This window comes from Macrobrachium nipponense, chromosome 42 (genome assembly GCF_015104395.2).
Source record: "Macrobrachium nipponense isolate FS-2020 chromosome 42, ASM1510439v2, whole genome shotgun sequence".
NCBI lineage: Eukaryota > Metazoa > Arthropoda > Malacostraca > Decapoda > Palaemonidae > Macrobrachium > Macrobrachium nipponense.
The window spans coordinates 2,695,246-2,717,678 of NC_061103.1; the positions used below are offsets into that span (position 1 = coordinate 2,695,246).

The window sequence follows — 22,433 nt, forward strand, 5'->3', positions numbered from 1 at the left end:
GCATTTCTTGTTACAGCGGACGCCTCAAAACGACAGTAAATATTGCTTGCAAGATAAAAACCAGATACTCACAGATGAAAAAGGTAAACACAGTCCATATAAGCTTTGAAGGAAGGAAGCGTCTGGAATACCCATCACGCGAAATTTCATAAATAAAATTCTCCGCTGACCCCTGGGCATCGAAGAAGACCATCCGGAGATGGGTATAGATAGACGCGCCCCGTCAATGCCCAAGAGAGAGAGAGAGAGAGACCTCCCTGGGTATACTGACGGCGATATTGAGGCTGTCAGCTGACGGCAGACACAATTAAGCATTAGCGAGGAAATGTCAGCCCCGGACCACGACTCCGCTCCGGCAAGCACGAAAGCACTTAGCTGCTTGTGTGGCAGTCAGGCAGGCAGACGTCAGACGCCCGCCCGCCTTAAAAGGCGCGCCCAGACGGCATATATCCTCTCTCTCTCGGGCCCTTTCCTTTTCAGGACAATTAATATTATCCTTAAGTGGTCGATGGAGCTTGTGCAAGAACTGGCCGCCTATTAGGAATCGATACTTTCACAAAGAAGGATGCATAGGATACCCTGAAGTCAATCCTTCACTCCTAAGGGGTTTGAGTGTGGCTGAGGGAGAATCCTTCACTCTTTAAAAAGTTTCAGGGGTTTGAGTGAGGTTGCGGGAGAATCCTTCACTCCTAAAGGGGTTTGAGTGAGGTTGAGGGCGAATTCTTCACTCTTAAGGGGTTTGAGTGTGGTTGGGGGACATCTTTCACTCTTAAAGGGGTTTGAGTGAGGCTGAAAGAGAATCCTTCACTCTTAAAGTGGTTTAGGTGAGGTTGAGAGAGAATCCTTCACTCCTATAGGGGTTTGAGTGAGGTTGGGGGAGAATTCCTTCACTCTTAAAGTGGTTTAGGTGAGATTGAGAGAGAATCCTTCACTCCTATAGGGGTTTGAGTGAGGTTGGGGGAGAATTCCTTCACTCTTAAAGTGGTTTAGGTGAGGTTGAGAGAGAATCCTTCACTCCTATAGGGGTTTGAGTGAGGTTGGGGGAGAATTCCTTCACTCTTAAAGTGGTTTAGGTGAGGTTGAGAGAGAATCCTTCACTCCTATAGGGGTTTGAGTGAGGTTGGGGGAGAATTCCTTCACTCTTAAAGTGGTTTAGGTGAGGTTGAGAGAGAATCCTTCACTCCTAAAGGGTTTGAGAGAGTTTGGGGGAGAATTCCTTCACTCTTTGAGTAAGGATGGAGAGGTTGGGTGAAAACCAAAATGTCTGAGAGAGGTTGATAAAGAGGTTGAAAAGGCAGGAAGGAGGTTAGAAAGTAGAGGGAGGTTGAATAAGATTGAGAAAAAAAAAGTGTGAGGTTATAATAAAAGATTTCCTTAATACACAACAAAAGTCATTTTCATAAAATAAAATAGGGTCTTAAGACAGTAATTATATCTTTAAAGGCTAAACCTTTAGTTAACATTTTGTCCTTAATTAACATTCCATCCTTTGATTGAGTCTAGAACAGAAATCTCGAACAATAAATAAAACTCATAACATTAACTTAAAACCATCTCCAGGTACTATGTTCTTTATTCACCAGCGAAACCTGCCATGAATAGACTGCAAATTCAGACAAACAAACTGAAGGACAGGTGCTAATCACCATTTTTTTATTTAAAATAAATCATTATTATGAAACAGCAACAAATTTCATGTACGGTCATTTTCTACCATTTTTTCCCCAACGCTGCTTTTGCTGTCATGTTTCCCTCGAGGTCCTTTTGTTCCCATATTTCACAGTCATTCGTTGCCTGTCTCTCACCCTCGGGTCCTTTAGTATCCTACGGTACCCAGCGGGGTCCTTCACGGGCCTCAGACGGGCCACAGACAATCTAGAGACCGTGTGGTTCTCCCGCAAGGCTCTGGTTGTGTACCCAAGGAATTCAAGTCCTTTCGAGATAACAAAAGATTTGGCTAAATCACTCTGCGCTAAGGATTATTACGACGGCTTGCCTGAAAGTTGTCTCGGCTTCCACTGTGTTATTCCGTCTTTTATTTCTTATTCCTCTTGTTTATAAGTCTTATATAAGGTTTTCTTTGGTTTTTTTCTCTGCGCGTTTTCATGTCAGTGGCACTAAATGTCTTAGTGTGGTCTGTGTCGTTTTGTGAATATTCATGTTTGCTGATATTTTCTATCGTTTAATTAACTTTTTTTCTATTAGATATAGTTTTTTAATTGTTATTTATACATTTTATTGTAAATTAAAAAAAAACTGCTGCTGGATTTCTTTGATTACATTCGGACGCATTTTTATCTCCTCTTAAAATATCTTTATTCACGAGTCCTCTTCTTTGCCACCTCAAATTATATTGTCTTATACTTCTGTATCTTTTCGCTTTTGCCTCCGCTATCTTCCCTCCCTCCCCCTCCCTCCACTCTCCCCTATCCCCCCATCTACTATTGAAAACACCCATCCTTTTCCAAACCCCAACCCACCACCTCCCATTTTCCTATCCTCTTTTTAGCTGGTTCCAGACGCATCTTGGAAATCCCTTGCTTCCTGCAATTCCTGAGTCAAACACCAACACCAACCCCCCCCCCCCCCCAGTATTACCCCCAACCCCCCCATCTTCGGTTTTTGCAGTCCCAAATTCAGTACACCCTTCTACCCTTAGACCATCAGCATCCAAATAATAATAATAATGATTAATAATTAGATAAATAAATAAATAAAACAAGATTTTGTCTGTCCGTTCTAAAAAAAAAAAGATGATAATTAACTACAAACATCCTGTCTGCCACATAATAAAAAAGCTGCCACGTGAAATGTTTCCCTTCGTCAAAAAAAAAAAAAAAAAAAAAAAAAAACGTTTCTGTCTGCTACAAAAAATTTTCCCTCAGACTGTAGGATCCCTTTCTCGCGTGAGATTCGATCTCCTTCCCTCCCACTTCTGGTGCTTCTTCGGTTGCTAACGAGGTCGTTGGCCGCTGGGACTAAAGGGCATTACACGCATGCGCCGGCGGGTAAGGGGTATGGGGGTCAGGCAGTCCCTCTGGGGCATGGTCCTTTATTGCTCACTTTTAGGACGTCGTGCCTGGAACTTCGAAAAACAATTCTGCTTTTGCTTTAATAATTTGCGTACATTTTTTTGCTATTTGTTTATTCATATTTTTATTCATTTTGCTCTGCAATAAGTTCATTTACTTTCTGTATTTCCCATTGCCTTCTGTTACTTCTGTCAAATGAATTCCGTATTACTTGGAAGCTTGAATTTCAAGTCAGTGGCCCCTTTGGTGGGTTTGTTCCATATGAATAGGGTTCGTCTTCTGAATAATAATAATAATAATAATAATAATAATAATAATAATAATAATAATAATAATAAAATATAATAATAATGGAGAAACAAATCCACAGTTATGTAATGTACATATATTTAAGTTTAAAACAGAAAAGATAGCTTTCGGGAATCTGTACGGTTCCCCTTATCAAAGAGATTGATAAGGGGAAACGAAACCGTACAGATTCCCGAAAGCTATCTTTTCTGTTTTAAACTTAAAAATATATGTTACATTTACATAACTGTGGATTTGTTTCTCCCATTTGAAGACTCGTGCTACTATGTGGATTTGTTTAGTAATAATAATAACTACGTAGCGTTGGATATTATTGCTGCATCAGCAGTATTCAGTTTATATAGAGTTTTCTCTATATAAAAATCACTTTCGATAAAAACCCTATATAAATTGTATTCCGTTGGTGCGGCAATAACCTCTAATACTGCAGGCTGTAGAGGGTCTACTCACTATAAGTAATTAATAATAATAATAATAATAATAATAATAATAATAAAATAAATAAGTCATAGTAGCACGAGTCTTCAAATGGAGAAACAAAATCCACAGTTATGTAAATGTACATATATTTAAATTTAGATATTAGTGCATTTACATGACTGTGGATTTGTTTCTCCAATAATAATAATGATGATAATAATAATAACAATAATAATAATAATAATAATAATAATAATAATAATAATAATAAAATAATAATAATAATAATGGAAGAATCCTTTGCATCTCCACGCACCCCACCTTAGCTGATCATCCCTCGACCCAGAGATAATGAAGGATAATGAGGAAAAGGTATTGATTATGATTCAATCGAGAGGTTATCGGCTCCATCACGAAGCCATTGGGTACAGCTCGAAATTATACTTTGGGAAGTCCACCCCCCACCCCCGCCCCCCCCTAACCCCCACCCCCTTTTCTTTCGTGGGCTCCTTCGCTGTCTTCGTGTGGTGGTCAGCCATTTGTCAAAAGTAGCTTCTCTTCATAGATTTTTATTTTTAGGTTATTTGGATTTTTGGATTTTTGGATTTTTCTTTTTTTAAGAAATTTTGGTAGATGTTTTTTCTAGTTGCTTTGTCATCGTTACGTTTATTTTGTCAATTGCCCAGGATGGTTTACAACTTAATTTGATTAGTTCTTTGGATTTTTTTATAGAAATTATGGTAGATGTTTTTCTTCTTGCTTTGTCAACGTTACGTTTATTTCGTCAATTGTCCAAACTGGTTACAACTTAATATGAAACACAAAAGCATTTGCCTATGGTATAATATTAAAAAAAAGTTTCCGATACTTAATTTAAAAATATGCACAACATATTCTTCTACATAAACGGAGTAATTGTATTCTCAGATGTTCATTTGTAACATAAATCGAATTCCTGTAACTTCGCCAAATTCTATCTTGGAACCTGAAGACGCAGAAATCGCTTGAGTGGCGACAATTATGTTTAATTACAACAAAAATCTTGAATAATATAGACATAATGAAAATGGGTACTTCAAACTCTCGCAGGGAAATTAAAAATGAAATATATTTCACGTATCTTCAGCCAAACCACCGTTTTGATTTTTTTAATGACTGTATATTGTGCCTGTATCTACAGGCACAGTTATATTTTTTAACTTATTTAATTCAACCCTAATTTAATTTAAGTAATATACACGAACAACACACACATATATAAGTGTATATATATATATATATATATATATATATATATATATATATATATATATATATATATATATATATACTATAAAATCACAAAAGTAAGCACGTGATTTTGTTTACCAGCAAAAGCCGCAGGGAAAATTTAAAAAAAAAGAAAAGACAGAGTGCCAAGTACTTTCGTGTATTTAACACATCTTCGAAGATGTGTTAAATACACGAAAGTACTTGGCACTCTGCTTTTCCTTCTTTTTTTTTTAATTTTCCCTGTGGCTTTTGCTGATATATATATACATATATATTTATATGTGTGTACGTATGTGCACTAGACAAATGGCATACTAAAAGCTAAATAATAAGAAAAACTATCAAGAAAAGATAATAAAGCAGTAATTCCCAAATCAACGGGAAGGACCATAATCACTTAATAAACGAATAAACACCGCCTCTCTCTCTCTCTCTCTCTCTCTCTCTCTCTCTAGCGATTTAGACTTTCCTTTCATGGAGAGGCCTTAATCGCTTCGCGCAATTACAGAGAAATATCTTGTTCCTTTTGAGAGAGCCGAAGACTGCGTCAATGAAATTCCCTTAACGGGATCATAATAGCCCAGTGCCTTCAAGCAGCGACAGGCTGCCTTTTAAAAAGCATGCAAAATAAGTCACAGAGCTGTTTGGCTGGTTGTGGGTAGCTGAGTACATTTTTATGTGGTTTATGATTTTTTTTATTTGTAAGTATATATGTGTGTATATATCATATAGAGATATATTGATATATAATATATAATATATATAAACTACCATAGATACATTAATATATATGATATAGGGTTAGAGCTATTAATATATATTATATTATTTAATATATATTATTATAATAGTATAATATATATATATATATATATAAATTCACGAGAAAATGATTAGAGATCACGAGCGAAAGTGACAAAAATTCACGAGGAAGTGAGAAAATTCGCAAGACAATGAAAATTGCACAAGAAAATGACAAAAAACTCTACACGGAAATGATGAAAATTCACAAGAAAATGACAAGAAAAAATTCACAAGAAAATAATAAAATTTACGAGAAAATTATCAAAAAATTCACAGATTGCTAAAATTACGTGTATATTTATATATAATTAAATAATAATATATATTTTATATATATATATATATATATATGTATATATATATACATATATATATATATATATACATATATATATATACATATATATATATATATATATATATATATATATCTATATATATATATATATATATAAAATTTTAGCTCTGCTATTTTTATCATCTTTTTTTTCTATATTATTGTCGCGCATCCTGACTTCTATCTTTTTCTTCTTCTTCTTCTTCTTCCTTTTGGAGATTTATTTGGCATAACGAGGTGTCGTAAAACTCTCAAATAAACCTGTTGCTGATAGATTTTTTTTCTTGTCGACAGTTCCTACCAGTCTCTCAGATTTCTCGTTCGCTTGTGGATTTTTATCATGCATCTATGAATTTTTATCGTTTTCTTGTTAATTTTTATCATTTTCTTGTGATTTTTTTTTTATTTTCTCGTGAATTTTTATAATTCTCTTGTGAATTTTTGTCGTTTTCTTGTGAATTTTTATCATTCTCTTGTTCATTTTTATCATCTCTTGTGATTTTTTGTCGTTTTCTTGTGACTTTTTCATTCTCTTGGGAATTTTTATCATTCTCTTGTGAATTTTTATCATTCTCTTGTGAATGTTTATCATTTTCTTGTGAATTTTTATTATTCTCTTGTGAATTTTTATCATTCTCTTGTGAATTTTTATCATTCTCTTGTTCATTTTTATCATCTCTTGTGATTTTTTGTCGTCTTATTGAGAATTTTTCATTCTCTTGTGAATTTTTGTCATACATTTATGAATTTTTTATCATTTTGTTGTGAATTTTTATCATGCATTTATAAATTTTGATCAGTCTCTTGAGAATTCTCATGATTCTCTTAGGAATTATCATCATTCTTTTGCTCTGTTTCATGGTCCTCTTTTGACGTTTTATTATCCTCTGATGAATTTTTATCACTCTCTTTAAAAAATGTTAACATTTAAAGTGTATTTGATGGGTTATTTGTCATTAAGTTTGTTGGTTGGTAAATATATATATTTTTTTCCATCTCAATATTTATATATTATGGCATTCCCTTCATCGCTGAAAATCTCTATAGGTTTAATAGCGAAGATCATCAACATGATATATCCTTTGTAATCAGTTTACAAATCTGATTCCTTGACAGTACTAAAACGTGTCTATGGAAATATAGTGATTGAAATTTATATTTTCGTTTTTTTTTTTATTCTTAAATACAAATATTAAAAATAAAAACAATAATGATAAAAATAATTTCTCAAAATTGATATATTTATTTTGATTCTATTCTAATTTAGTTTTTTTTATTCTTAAATAAAAATATTAAATATAAAAACAATAATGATAAAAATAATTTCTCAAAACTGATATATTTATTTTGATTCTATTTTAATTTTGTTTTTTTTATTCTTAAATAAAAATATTAAATATAAAAACAATAATAATGAAAATAATTTCTCAAAACTGATATATTTATATTGATTTTGTTATTTTTAATTTTGTTTTTTTATTCTTAAATAAAAATATTAAAAATAAAAGAATAACAAAAACTGATTTCTCAAAACAAATTTTTGATTTTAGTTTTTTTTTATTTTTTTTTTATTTTTTTATTCTTAACAAATAAAACAAAAAATATTAGAAATAAAAACAATAGTACTAAAATATATTCCCAAAACTTACATATTTTTGCGCCTGAAGTGAGTTCATGTTTGTTTAGTGTATAAAAAATTCTTCTATTTACGTAAATCTAAAAGGTAAATAAATATCTAGTGATATGACTTGTCTAATGTCGGGTCCTTTTTGTCAGTTTTATTTATCTCTCTAGAACCTATTTTACCTGGAGATTCATTCGTCTGTAACTGCCATTTTTATTTTTTCCCTTCCCCAACCAGACTGACTCTCCCTCCCTCTCCCTCCCTCCCTCTCCTACCCTCCCTCCCTCCAACCGCTGTAGCAGTACACAGGAGACAATGGCAGACTGGAAAAAAAGTCCGAGCCGAGCACTCCTCTAACCCGCGTAATGAATGTAATCACTAGACATAGATAGCCTTAATAACATCAGAGGGCTCTAATAACACGTAATTATCATTGTGAAGAGGAGCCATAAATTAAGGCCGTGCTGTCCAAAACCGTATACTCATGACATGACGCTGTCTGAGCATCGCCGAACCCAATTTCGCTTTCGCTGTTACCGGAACAGAATGGAGAGAGAGAGAGGCCTTTGACGTCAACTGAGCGGAAATCCTGCCGAATACTTCAATCAGACCAGACGCTGTTTACCGTGGCAGGTGAACCCTTTTATGCCATATATAGCCTCCCCTTACAAGCGGGTCTCTGATTGGGCTAAGATTGGCAGCAGTGTTGCCAATTGGTATGTGTTTACCCTCCAAACTGGGTATAAGACTTACGCAAAACCGTGGAAATAAGTGAGATTAGCCTGTCTATTTGTAGTAGTAATACATATTAGAGCAATTTGATCATTATTGCATTACTATGACAACTAGAACTCATGGAAATAGTTTGTAAATGCATCGGTGTATTAAGCTCTATTCATGTTTTTTCTGCCGTTGTGAATCAGTAGACTCATTCCAAAAACCCTGCGAGCGCGAATGTATACTTATCCCAACTTCCGTCCAGCTGCTGCATGGCTGAATGATGAATTAAGAGCCAAACTGAACTCCATATAGCGGGCGAGACCGCCAATATACGATCATCACAAAACTCTTCCTTCAATACCCGAAGCAGAGTAACCCAAGAGAGTATATAGAGTTTATGGCCCCCCTAGGGGTAGCCCAGGGGAGCTTTTTAAACTCCATTGAATGCCCACACTAGACCGAGGTTCACTATTATCTCCCACCGACCGCTTTCATGCTTTCAAGAACGAACAGTGGCGATGGTGACGATAATGAGGAGCTGTTTCTTTGTGTGGCTCTCGGGAGATATGTGGCCGTAATGGATTTTCGTCCTCTCGAAGAGATGAAGGGGCGAGATGTCTGCTGCCCTGGACAAATTGGTTGTGGCACGAGCTGATCTCTCGGGGAATGTCGGCAAGAACGAGCTTTTAGATAGAGACGAATTGCATGAGAACCTCGTTTCCGTGAGACGAGGTTTCCTTTTTGCAAGGGACGATTAGACCTGAGAGACGAGTTTCATGGACGTACAGGAAATATAGGTCTCGAAGCCTCTTATCTGAGTCTATTGCTTATGCCACCTGACCGTTCACCTGCTGAGATAAGGCAGAAATATTATTATGATATCTGTCGAAAGTTGTAGCAGAACTTGGTTTTAAAACTGTACTGTATACTGAGATGAAATATCCATAGAAGTTTTTTATAAGCAATGCTTCTCTCTCTCTCTCCTCCTCTCTCTCTCTCTATATATATATATATATATATATATATATATATATAATCATAATATAATATATATATATATATCCTGATAGGTAAGAATCATTTGCATTATATTCTTGGGCTAATGCATCTACAAGATCATCCTCTCTCTCTCTCTCTCTCTCTCTCTCTCTCTCTCTCTCTCTCTCTCTCTCTCTCTCCTGCCGAGGATTAAGCCGAAAAAATGCCAAAACTAGCCCAGGATAGCCGTATGGCAAAAGTATTTCGCAAAGTATCTGGATTGTAGCAGAAGGTGGTCGGATCGCTAGCTGTTGTTGGTGCCGGGGCGGCCAGGGCAGGGTGGTGGGGTGTAGCGGTGGTGTGAAGTACGCGGCTTGTGGGGGGAGCAAGTGTGAGTATTCATATAAGGAGAAGCCTCTTGTAACGCCGTTTATACGGGTTTGGGTCGGCCGAGAAACAGACAATACCACCCACATCTAGCCCAGCCATCTTAGACACCACACCTGTGGCTGAAGCTGTCGAGATTACGTCGAAAAATGTAAGGTTATTAACATAAGTTTCGCACATCTCTATTACATCTCTATTCCGCTCCCAGCCACCCGAATTCGCAGGCCTCGAGTCGTCACTCGTCATGCTGGACGAATTCGCAGCCGTTTTTCGCGATAGAAGAAGAAGCAAAGGAAGAAAAAAAAGAGGGAAGGTGGTCCCCTTAAAAATAAGTCCATTTATCATCGTGAGCATCGCTGACAGGTTTTTAAAAGTCTGGAGCGTGTGAAAGGGGAATATCTCTCCCGCCATGTTGGGTTTTTTTAGTCTTTTTTTTCATCGTCTCGTGAACTTGAATGCCGGTTTTAGCGATTCGTTTTAACAGAGATTAACTCGGTATTTGTTCAAGTGATGTATGCCTTGTGTATGAATTGTTATTACCTAATGATAAGGGCATGAAGGCGCACTATGTCAATTCATTACAGCTAATGGTACTAAATAAAATATGTATATATTTATACTTCAGCGAGGAAACTTGAAGACGGGAATCTTTTCTTTATTTATTTTCTGCGTCTTGCTTCTTACACTTGTTCCTTCTCAAGAGAGAGAGAGAGAGAGAGAGAGAGAGAGAGAGAGAGAGAGAGAGAGAGAGAGCTCATTATCCTTAGTTTCACTCGCTCGCTATGCGTTAAGGATGACTCACCACCCTAGCGGAGCTGGAACTTGGAAGTATAAGAAATTAGTTGGAAAAACGAATCAAAAGCTTGTTGAATTTAGGATAAGGAGGTTTCCCTTTGGAATTCATATCCTTACTTATGATTAAAATGTGATCACAGGGTGATCAGAGGCAATTTACATAGCAGGTTGCCTTGACTTATTTTAAACCGGGCACAACAACGTCGCTTGCATATATATACACTCGCCTCGGCCTAGCTGATGAAAGTTCATGCGCGTCACGACTCGCCGTTGTTTGCATATGAGATGTGTAATCATTTCTGGAGACTGTTTAGAAGAATGCTTTAAACGTGTCGGGAGAGAATGAGAAAGATAGAATGTCTGTTTGGTTTTAGGACAGTGTTTTACTAGGCGCATCCTGGTTCCCATATACGAAATAAGTGTAGTCTCATTCACTGACTAGACTAAATGCTTCCACATTCCGTAGACTCATATGCACTCGCCTCATCTATGCTAATTTTATTTCCAAGACAGATGCGACGATAATTTTTGTACGTCCTCTCTCTCTCTCTCTCTCTCTCTCTCTCTCTCTCTCTCTCTCTCTCTCTCTAACGGTTGTCAGGTATTCGTTTTTATGATAATCAATAATGGGACTTTATGATGTGAAATGTGCCTACGATAATCTGTCAGTTTTAGTTGAAAATAACTCTGTATCTTAATTTTCCAGAACAACTGTTAATATATTACATATAATATATTACAACAATATTTAATCACTCATTATTTCATTAAAAAAAAAGTAATTTAGAAAAAATATTTTAAAGTGGCTTTTCTATTGTATTCAAATAACCCATTTTCTAGATGTCTGAGCTGTAAATCCCTAAACATTTCTAGAACATCAGATATTTTAATACAACAAACGTCTGAGCTTTGAGAACATCGCAGGCAAATGACATGGCGTTGCGATTATCTTAGGGCATCGGCCTAGCGTACATACCCACCAATGCCACCATATGGCCACGCAACGCCCCCGGATGCAACGGGGTCATCAGAGATCGGTACTACACAGTTCGTTTAGTAAAGTTACGACGAGTGAACTTTTTTATTTTTGGTGCTGTTTTTGTTGTCGTTCTTCTTCTTCTGCATTGAATAAAGATAAGAATTTGGGGCAGCAGGAGTTTGTACGAATGCGTAGCTGCCTATCGTGAGGAGAATCGGTTGACCCGCTGAATTTGGCAGAAGTTTAATTAAGGCTCCAGCGTTGTTTGAAAGACCTCGGAAGCTCCCAGATCGGCGAGAGGTTCTTTGCCGATTGATTGCAGAATTGGAGAAGCAGCTCTTTTGGGTGGTTGTGGAGGTTGTGAGGTTGTGAAGTAGGCTGTTGTGCTCTAGATGCAAATGACGCGAGTCTTAGCGGGAAATGGGAGGCGTTATAGACCTGTTTTGAATTTTTATTTTGTTTTTAATTGCCAAAAAATCATTTGCACGTTGGTGTTCTTTAACGATAGGCCTACCAGGGATTCTTTTAAGTATATTTGAATTTGATTCACTCTTTAGGCTTATGTATATTGGGAGGCGTTATAGACCTGCTTTGAATTTTAGTTTGTTTTTAATTGCCAAAAAAAATCATTTGCGCGTTGATATTCTTAAATGTAGGCCTACCTGGGATTAACTTGACTTTATTTGAATTTTATTTTACTCTTTAGGCCTATGTATATATACGTAAAGGTGCAGTGTATGTATACATACATTAATACATACGCATATGTATTTATACAGTATATGTATATTTTATGAATATGTATAGTATATGTATATTAGGACCCAGCTCATAGCTGTTTTATCTCCCACCCAGTCTCCCATGACCAGACGGGTCAAAATCTTTCACCTCTTTTTCGGGGTTCTGTGTGCGCGCGACCCAAGCAAGGTTGACCTCTGGTGACCTTTCGCCGCTCAGTACCTTTTTGTCCTTTTTTTTATTTTTTTGTAGTCGCTCGTTCTCTTAAATCTTTTAAATCGCTTATTTTTGTCGTGAACGGATTTTTTTCTTTTTCCTCTTCATTTTTAACATTTTTATTTTTGAAGTTTAATCTAGTCGTCTCGTCTTTATTTTAAAGTGAATATATTATGGAATATTACTTCTATTGAGTGTATATATTATATATATTATATATATATATATATATATATATATATATATATATATATATTATATTATATATACATATATATATGTTATATTATATATAGAGATATATAATATATTTATATATATATTTTAAGCGGACAGTTACACAGATATATAAACAAACAATAATAAGATTATTAAAATTCTGAAACATTCTCCTCCGTAGAAATCAATAATTGATATAATTGATAATTCTCAAAATAATAAAAAATTTATACCGTTACTGATTCACCATAATTTTGACTTCTATAAATTATGTTTGGCAGATTAGATTTACCGAATCTTGACGTCTTTTGGTTTGAGAGAAAGAAAACTATTCAATTCTGTTAAATTCAATTCATTTGTTTTGACCAAAAGTACCAGAAGCTCTTTGTGAAGCTAATTTGTGATCGTTGGACTTTCGTAATCGTGGGGGAATTCTGATTTTTTTTTTTTTTTTCGTTTTTAGTTTTTTTTTTTTTATTTCATCTGGAAAGAAAGTTTATGCAATTTACAGATTTTTTAAGAGATGAAGTTCGGTTTTATTTTACGGATTTTTTGTGTTTAATGCGGAAGTAATCTTTATGATTTTTTTATTATTTTTTTTTTTTTTTTAAATAAAGATGGCATAGTCCTTTTAAGGGTTTTCGCGCAGTGACTGCACTTGATAAATTGATAAATGCCCAAAATAATATATTTCGAGAAAAGGTAGAACTGGACCTTCAACTTTTTTTACGTTGTGTCAAAGAAATTTACATCAATATTTTTATGCAGACTTCCATATGCATTCTTGATATTTCAGTCGGAGCAACACTAAATATTCCACAAAAAATTTAGATCGTCTTTATTATCCTTAATAAAGCACAGGACATGACAATTCCCGAACAATTGCCAATTATCTAAAAGCAAATCCAGTTGACATTGCTTGCAACGTACCTACCATCCGGAAACATCTGGCAACTCAGCAATCGAGGGGGGCGTGGCTTGTATCAACTCGATTAAAAGGACATTAATCCCCAGATCTGCCAGACTAGATAATCATTGTTTTTGGCCGATTTTAAGGTCATTTAGCCTCTCCACGTCAAAATGAACCATCTGAAGTCGAAATTCGACGAGGTCTCTTAAAGTCTTCTCAGGTGAAAAATGATGGTAAACCGATTAATCATAAATGCCAGCCACAATTTATAGCCCAAGTTTCGGCTGGCGGTCCCAGGGGTGGCGAAGACAAATATCTTCCTGAACCTATTGTTTAGGTTTTGGAATTTTATAAAGGCCCGGAATAGGAAGCCTAAGGTCGATGAATTGTGAATATCTGGTTGCATTTTAGTTTCGTCTTCATGTCATCTTTTTCTTTATGGGGAAGATCTTCATGATTGCACTATAATCTATGCATTAATTTTTTTTGCAATAGTTAACATTGATAGGATATGTCAACGGACCTGGCAGAAAAATCTGTTAGAATCTTGTCATATACCCAAAATACCTCTCTCTCTCCTCTCTCTCTCTCTCTCTCTCTCTCTCTCTCTCTCTCTCTCTCTCTCTCTCAGTTAGGTTATGTCAATGAACCTATCAGTAAAATCTATTCGAATCTTGTCATGTACCCAAAATAATTATAAGGCGAGATAAATTTTGGCAGGTTGGTTTATTGTAAACCCGCCTCCCGCCCCCTTCCTCTCTCTCTCTCTCTCTCTCTCTCTCTCTCTCTCTCTCTCTCTCTCTCTCTCTCTCTCTCCTTGGACTTCTCTTTTCATATCTCCCTCTCTAGAGCAGAGTGTAAAACCTTCCATAAGAAGGACTCCCGGTCGATGATCAAAATCTATCCTTTGGCCAGAGTCCTATCGTCCACCGGCGGAATCCTTCAATCCCATAGGTGGCATAGGAAGGATATGTTAAGCAGAAGAAGTAAAAGAAGAAGACGAAGATGCCATCCTAACTGGCAGTTTCAGACGATTCCGTATACTTATAATAAAACAGCCGTTCTGAAAACCTCGGGGATATGAACCAGATAAGAAGCAGGTTCCTCGATAAGACGGGTTAGTTTTTTTTTATCTCTTTTGGCCATCAGGTGATTCGTTTGAGAGGCTTGCTGCTGCTGCTGCTCTCTCTCTCTCTCTCTCTCTCTCTCTCTCTCTCTCTCTCTCTTCTCTCTCTCTAGAGGTCCGGCGTCGCTTTCCTGATCGCTGCCAATCTAGTATATATTGTGGTCTTGGGTTGAGAAGTGAGGTTTGGAAAGAGAGAGAGAGAGAGCGAGAGAGAGCGAGAGAGTGGGGGGTTTCTTAACCTTGAGAGACATAGCTATAAAAAGTGTATATATATATATATATATATATATATATATATATATATATATATATATATATTTTTTATATATATATATATATAAACTATATACATATAACTATAAAAGTGTATAGATATATATATATATATATATATTATATATAGAGAGAGAGAGAGAGAGAGAGAGAGAGAGAGAGAGAGAGAGAGAGAGATCTAATTGACACTTGCGAGTTACGGTTAACAGCAAGAGAGAGAAATTCCTCGTAAGGTTAAGCGTAATTCGCTGACTGAACTATTGCAAAAGATCATAATATTTTCCTATGATCGGAATCTCTCATAGCATCCCGCCTTATCTGAACGCCCCATCCCAGGATGCGTTCTTTGCCCAAAAACGAAGGTGGGAGCTACTCTGGGGAAAGTGCTTCGAAAACATAGCAAGATAGGGGCGTGATTGAAGGCCGTCCTCATCCGCCGCCCTTCCTGACGTTTTTCTTGTTTAGTTAGTGCCCCAGTTAAGAACAGGACGCTTTGGGCAGTACAAGAGAGTCCTCTCTTCTTCTTTTCATCTACCGGATCTCCTTTGGTCTTGAGACACAGTACTGATGACGATAAACGCGCGGATTTGACTGAAGGTTGGGTCTAAATGTGCCGGAGCTTGTTTTACCAAAAGGAGGCGGTTGGCGATGTCTTTCTGCTTTGTTTATAGTTGCTGTTGTTGTTTTTTGTTTTTGTTGTTGTTGTTATTAGTAGTCTGGCTGAGTATGTGAGGGGGGTTTACTTAACTGTTCTTTGCTAGGGAGATAATAATTGGGTCTCTGGATTAACGTGAGAAGTTGAGAGAGTTCTGCATGTTTTCGGATATATTGTGTTGACCTTAAATTATTCTGCAAGTATTTGGCATTGTGTGTATATATATATATATATATATTAATATATATATATCTATATATATATATATATATATATATATATATATATATATATATATAGCTTGCTCTATTCTCAGATGCTAAAATGAACTATTCTTCAAATATGTTCGATTTCTTCTCAATTTTTAACCGAAGTTAAGAATGAGAACTTTCTTGATCTTCAAGAAGTAATTCAGTATTTTGTATTTTTAAAAAATTGTAATGGCACCAGTCAAGTTATTCGAGAAAACTATTGGCTTCAGTAACCAAAATGGGACCAATGTGACGGGGAAAATGAATATCCACTGTTAGATTTCCGAAGTTTTGTTCATGCAATTTTTATTTGAATGCAGGTGAATAAAAAGGTCTGAAGTAATAGAAAAGAATATTTAAAGCAAAAAAAAACAGATCAGAACTCGTATTGGAACGTCTCTAAAGATGTGAAACTGAACTAATAGCATGAAATTATAAGAATAAACTGAAAACGGAACACGCGGCCTTAGATATCGATCTCTACTAGTTACCCAGGAAATAAACCAAAGAAAAGGCAATCATTTAACAGAGAAAACGGGTATAGAAATGCCTATCGGTGTATGAGAACTCCTACTGAGCGATTTCCAGTCGTTGAAAGACAGATTAGGGAAGGACCTCTGAACAATCATGGAAATGAAGGAGAGGCGAACTTGTGGTGGACTTGGAGAAGTGTAGTGATAGTGACTTTGTTGATTGCGGTGCTGACGCCATTCCCAGTCGAAACGGGCAGGAGAAAACCTTTGAAAAGAGAACTCAGGAGTTATGGAGGCAGGAGCGTGTCGTCCTCAGGGTAAGTAACTGATGAATTTGATTTCTTGTCCACTTTTCTGTCGCTGATTGGGAGTTTTATCTCCTTCACAACTCACTTTGTTTTATCTGAATTTCATGTTTTAAGATGCATCCCTCCCCCAAATTGCATAAGCTATGGTATTTTACATTCAAATGTACATAATTTCAAGACTGAAGGGATTACTTACTTATAATTTAGTGTTTCTGGCGCCCTGAATTAGAAACCCAGTTGCTTATGAGTTAAACTCTGGTAGAAGTCAGAGAATTCACCAATGATAATATAGAGTTACTACAAGAGTAGAAGAGGCTGATATTTTTTTTGTGAACCAGTAATTAAGCCGATTGCAGGTGACGTGAAGAGCTACGGATTCTACTCTCTCTCTCTCTCTCTCTCTCTCTCTCTCAGGTGAAATGAATAGCTACGGACTCTGCTTACTGGATCTCTCTCTCTCTCTCTCTCTCTCTCTCTCAGGTGACATGAATAGCTACGGACTCTACTTACTGGATCTCTCTCTCTCTCTCTCTCTCTCTCTCTCTCTCTCTCTCAGGTGACCAGGTGACATGAATAGCTACGGATTCTACTTACTGAATCTCTCTCTCTCTCTCTCTCTCTCTCTCTCTCTCTCTCTCTCTCTCTCTCAGGTGACATAATTAGCTACGGATTCTACTTACTGGATCCTCCTCTCTCTCTCTCCTCTCATCTCTCTCTCTCTCTCTCTCTCAGGTGACATGAATAGCTACGGATTCTACTTACTGGATCTACTTAATGAATATAAGTGAAACCTGGTATTCCCAAGAGACTGGGAATGACGATCAAATAAAAGGGTTCCAAACTTATAGATCAGATAGAAAAAATAGGAATCAAGGGGGAACCGCAATATATGGGAAAGACAAAAAACAAGGAAAAATATATGAGAAATATAGTAACTTAGAATGTGAACTAATAGCGGTAGAATTTGAATCTGAAAAATTAATGAACATAGTAATATATATACCCCCTAATACTAAAGAGTTTGACATAATAATAGAAAAATTAGATGATATATGTAGAAATCACAAGGACTGGACTATTCTCCTATCTGGAGGCTTTAACTTTCCTTTCGTAGACTGGAAAAAAACGATAGGAGATTGTGGTTGTATTTATACATATAAAAAAGAGAGTAAGAGTAGTGCAGAATATAAGAGGCAATTCGAAAAGCTATTAGATATGCTACTAGAATACAACATTCAACAAATAAATCACCTGCCAACAAGAAAGGAAAATACTTTAGACCTAGTATTTGTGAACGAGGTGTATTATGTTAAAGAAATAATAGTTTATAATGCGTGTATTTCAGACCATAATGTCATAGAATTTAAACCCAGTCCATTCCCAAAGCAAGTGAAAACAGAGATAAGCAAGAAATGAAAAAGTGGGAAGGATATGGAAAATACAACTTCTACAGTAAAAATATAAGATGGTCAGAAATAAATGAAGAATTAAACAATGATTGGGATAACTTTTTCGTAAGTGATGACATAAGGGTAAATACGGATATATTATATAGAATATTAGAGAAAATAGTGGATAAATATATACCGAAGAAGAAAAGTAAACATCAGTCATGCATACCAAGAGGCAGATGGATCTTGTTCCAGAAAATCAAAAAGTGGAAAAAAGGTCCTGCAAAAGAAAAAAATGCATGGAAAGTTATAGAATTAAAAAGTAAGATAGAAAAGGCAGAACAAAACAGATACACTCAAAAGAAAATGAAAAACTGGGACTTCGGAAGCAAAAAAAAACCCTAGGTAAATATTTCAAGCAAAACCCCCAAACTATTATACTCGTACGCGAAAAAGATGAATAAAAGAAGAATAGAAATAGGCCCTCTAAGAATTGAAGGGAGATTAACGAATGAAAAAAAGGAAATATGCAACATATTGGCAGAACGATATAAGAGAGAATTCACCCCTAGAATAGATAATGAAGATAATGATATAGAAGTAAGGGACGAAAATAGTGAATATTTAGCTGACATAGATGTTAATGAAGCTGATATTGTGCAGGCTATTAATGAAATTAAAAATGGAGCTGCTGCAGGGCCTGATGGTGTCCCTGCTATTTTGTTAAAGAAAGTAGTTCACTCTATCGCAAAACCACTTGCAATATTATTAAGACAAAGTGTAGATACAGGCACGATTTATGATGAGCACAAATTAGCATATATTACCCCTACTTTCAAAAGTGGATCAAGACTAGAGGCAAGTAATTATAGGCCTGTGAGTCTAACATCACATATTATGAAAGTGTATGAAAGGGTAATGAAGAAAAATATTATGAAACATTTAATAAAACATAATTTGTTTAATATAGGACGAACATGGTTTCGTACCTGGAAAAAGTACACAACCCAACTGTTAGTCCACCGTGAGAACATATACAAAAATATGAAAAGCGGAATGAAACAGATGTGGTTTATCTAGACTTTGCAAAAGCTTTTGACAAGGTAGACCATAATATATTAGCGAAGAAAATTAGAAAAAACATATATAGTGGATAAAGTAGGAAGATGGTTAAAAGAATTTTTACACAACAGAAAACAGATAGTTATTGCAAACGATGAGAAATCGGATGAAGCTAAGGTAATATCCGGTGTGCCACAAGGTATGGTGTTAGCTGCATTACTGTTTGTTATTATGATTGCAGACATAGACAGTAATGTTAAGGACTCGGTAGTGAGTAGTTTCGCTGATGACACAAGAATAAGTAGAGAAATTACTTGTGATGAAGATAGGAACGCGCTACAAAGAGACCTTAACAAAGTATATGATTGGGCAGAGATAAATAGGATGGTATTTAACTCTGATAAATTTGAATCAATAAATTATGGAGACAGAGAAGGAAAGCTATATGCATATAGGTGACCTAATAATGAGACAATCACAAATAAGGAAGCAGTTAAAGACCTCGGTGTGATGATGAAAAGGAACATGTTATGCAATGATCAAATAGCAATTCTATTGGCAAAATGTAAAGCAAAAATGGGAATTTTGTTACGGCACTTCAAAACAAGAAAAGCTGAACACATGATTATGCTTTATAAAACATATGTTCATAGTCCACTTGAATATTGCAATATGATATGGTACCCACACTATCAAAAGGATATTGCACAAATAGAGAGTGTACAAAGGTCCTTTACAGCTAGAATAGAAGAAGTTAAGGACCTTGACTACTGGGAAAGACTACAATCCTTAAAATTATATAGTCTAGAAAGGAGAAGAGAATGCTACATAATTCAGGCATGGAAATAGAAGGAATAGCCGAAAACATCATGGAGCCAAAAATATCAGAAAGAGCAAGCAGAGGTAGATTAATAATGCCCAAAACTATACCAGGGGAAATAAGGAAAGCACACAGGACATTAATCCACTACGCACCAAGCATCGATAATGCAGCGTCTATTCAATGCGTTGCCAGCTCATCTGAGGAATATATCAGGAGTGAGCGTAGATGTGTTTAAGAATAGCCTCGACAAATATCTAAACTGCATCCCAGACCATCCAAGATTGGAAGATGCAAAATATACCGGAAGATGTACTAGCAACTCTCTGGTAAACATTAGAGGTGCCTCACACTGAGGGACCTGGGGCAACCCGAACAAGATGTAAGGTCTGTAAGGTAAGGTCTCACTCTCTCTCTCTCTCTCTCTCTCTCTCTCTCTCTCTCAGGTGACATAATTAGCTACGGATTCTACTTACTGGATCTCTCTCTCTCTCTCTCTCTCTCTCTCTCTCTCTCTCTCTCTCTCTCTCTCTGGGGAGGAGGTCCAGTAAAAAAAACAAGGGTTTCATTAACCCACAGAATGAAGCAGTCAGATTCAATCCTGCAAAAAAAAAAAATAAATAAAAACAGGGCTATAATTTCCATCGTAGCCTAAAACAGTAATCACGGGCTGCGCCCTCAAATAGCTGTTAGGTGGGCGTCCTTTTGATGGTTTTTGGGAGGACGGGACTAATTGTCTCAACGAGAGGATGAAAAGTTTGTGGCGTGTCCTATACACGTCCCATTGTCGGTGATCAGGTCGTAATTAGAGGGTTATTACGGGAGGTAATTATAGCCCTTGCGCGGGTCTTCCCTAATGGATTGGGTACGCCTGCCATAGCTGAATAGAATGTTAGTTTATATAAATTTTTTTTATTGTTTGGATGGCTTAATCGTCTGCATTTGAGAGACGTATTCCATTGTTGTTTGTTTTCTAATTTTTTTTCTCACAATATTCCAGCTTCGTCATGAGTGATCAGAAAATTCATGAATTCAAGTATTGTCATTGCTGTGAATTACTCAGGGTACTTTTCGTTTTAAACAAATAACTTTGCCCTTTTTCGTGCAGGAGACGCGACGTTCATTGAAGCCATTTCCCTGACAAATTACTACTGGAGATAAGCACGTCTTGGCCGCTTCAAAACGAGGGTAGCATTTTATTTTAAGTAAAACTCCTTTATAGTTCTTCATCTACCATGGTAAATCTCTCTTTATTAGCGCGTTCCTTAGCACCGTGCCTCTGCTTGCGAGCAGAATCGTGTCGTTTCCAAATTGGAAGCGTTTACTCAACGCAAAACCCCTAACAAGATTCCTCGTCACTATTGTCGAGGTCCCGTTTATCGAGGCCGTTTGTCGCAACGAACGATCCCCGCGACGAGTAACGTGCGTCCGCTTACGAGTTGAAAGAGACCCATTACCTCATTGAGCGTCGTTCCTCGCGATTGAAAGGAGCAGCAGCGCAGCTCCTCAATTCGCTTGTGCTGGCGAGCGACTCGACAAAGATTTCTGGCTCGAGTGAATCCACAATTGGCTGAAAAACGTCTCAGAATTAATACCACTGACGCTGAGGCACGAACATCACGTATATTTCAGCGAGGACAGTAACGGTGGTGGTCCATCATAGTGTCACATTCTCTCTCTCTCTCTCTCTCTCTCTCTCTCTCTCTCTCTCTCTCTCTCTGTCTCTCTTATATTGGGAACTGATTCTCAATATTGTCCACTAGCTTTGATTTATTTCTCTCTCTTGCAAAGGATTGTTGATAATATTGGATAGAAAATGCTATTGGTGAGAAAAAGATTGATATTCTCTCTCTCTCTCTCTCTTTTAGGAGCTCATTCCTAAAGCCCATTGTGCTTCTGTTGACCTAAGTAGTGGATTTAGTACCTATATGTTAGACGACTATTGGGGGTCGCAGCTAGGGGAAAGAGAGAGAGAGAGAGAGCACTAGACATGAGAACATATTGCTCTCTCTGGGAATTCATTCCACAACAAAACATTTCAATTAGCCCCCATATAGCCAGTCATTAAAAATCATTCCCTGACCATTAGAACTCACATTACACTTCTCACTGACCTCCCCTTGACCTATCGCCGGCGGCCTCACCTGCTGTAGTACCTACCTCTCTCTCCCTCCCTCTCGTAAGTGCCCATTGAAAATCCTCTGATGATACAATGTAGCATAGTCTTCTTTGGGGCATTTACGAAAATGGCCACCTCAACGGGTCGTCGCCTTATTGGGCTCTATAGGGCATTCAAAGAGGTGTTTGCATCGCATATGGAATGTTTTCTTCTTC

At 36.6% G+C, this 22,433-nt stretch overlaps 1 protein-coding gene across 1 annotated transcript in view; it reads left to right on the forward strand.

The window, feature by feature from the left end:
* LOC135213237 (collagen alpha-1(I) chain-like) overlaps window positions 1–22,433 on the forward strand; it is a 115,754-nt gene that overhangs the window by 29,428 nt on the left and 63,893 nt on the right. The window contains exon 2 of the mRNA XM_064247215.1: window positions 16,366–16,835. Coding sequence (XP_064103285.1) covers window positions 16,606–16,835 — 230 coding nt within the window. The 5' untranslated portion in view covers window positions 16,366–16,605. The remainder of the gene's footprint in view (window positions 1–16,365; window positions 16,836–22,433) is intronic.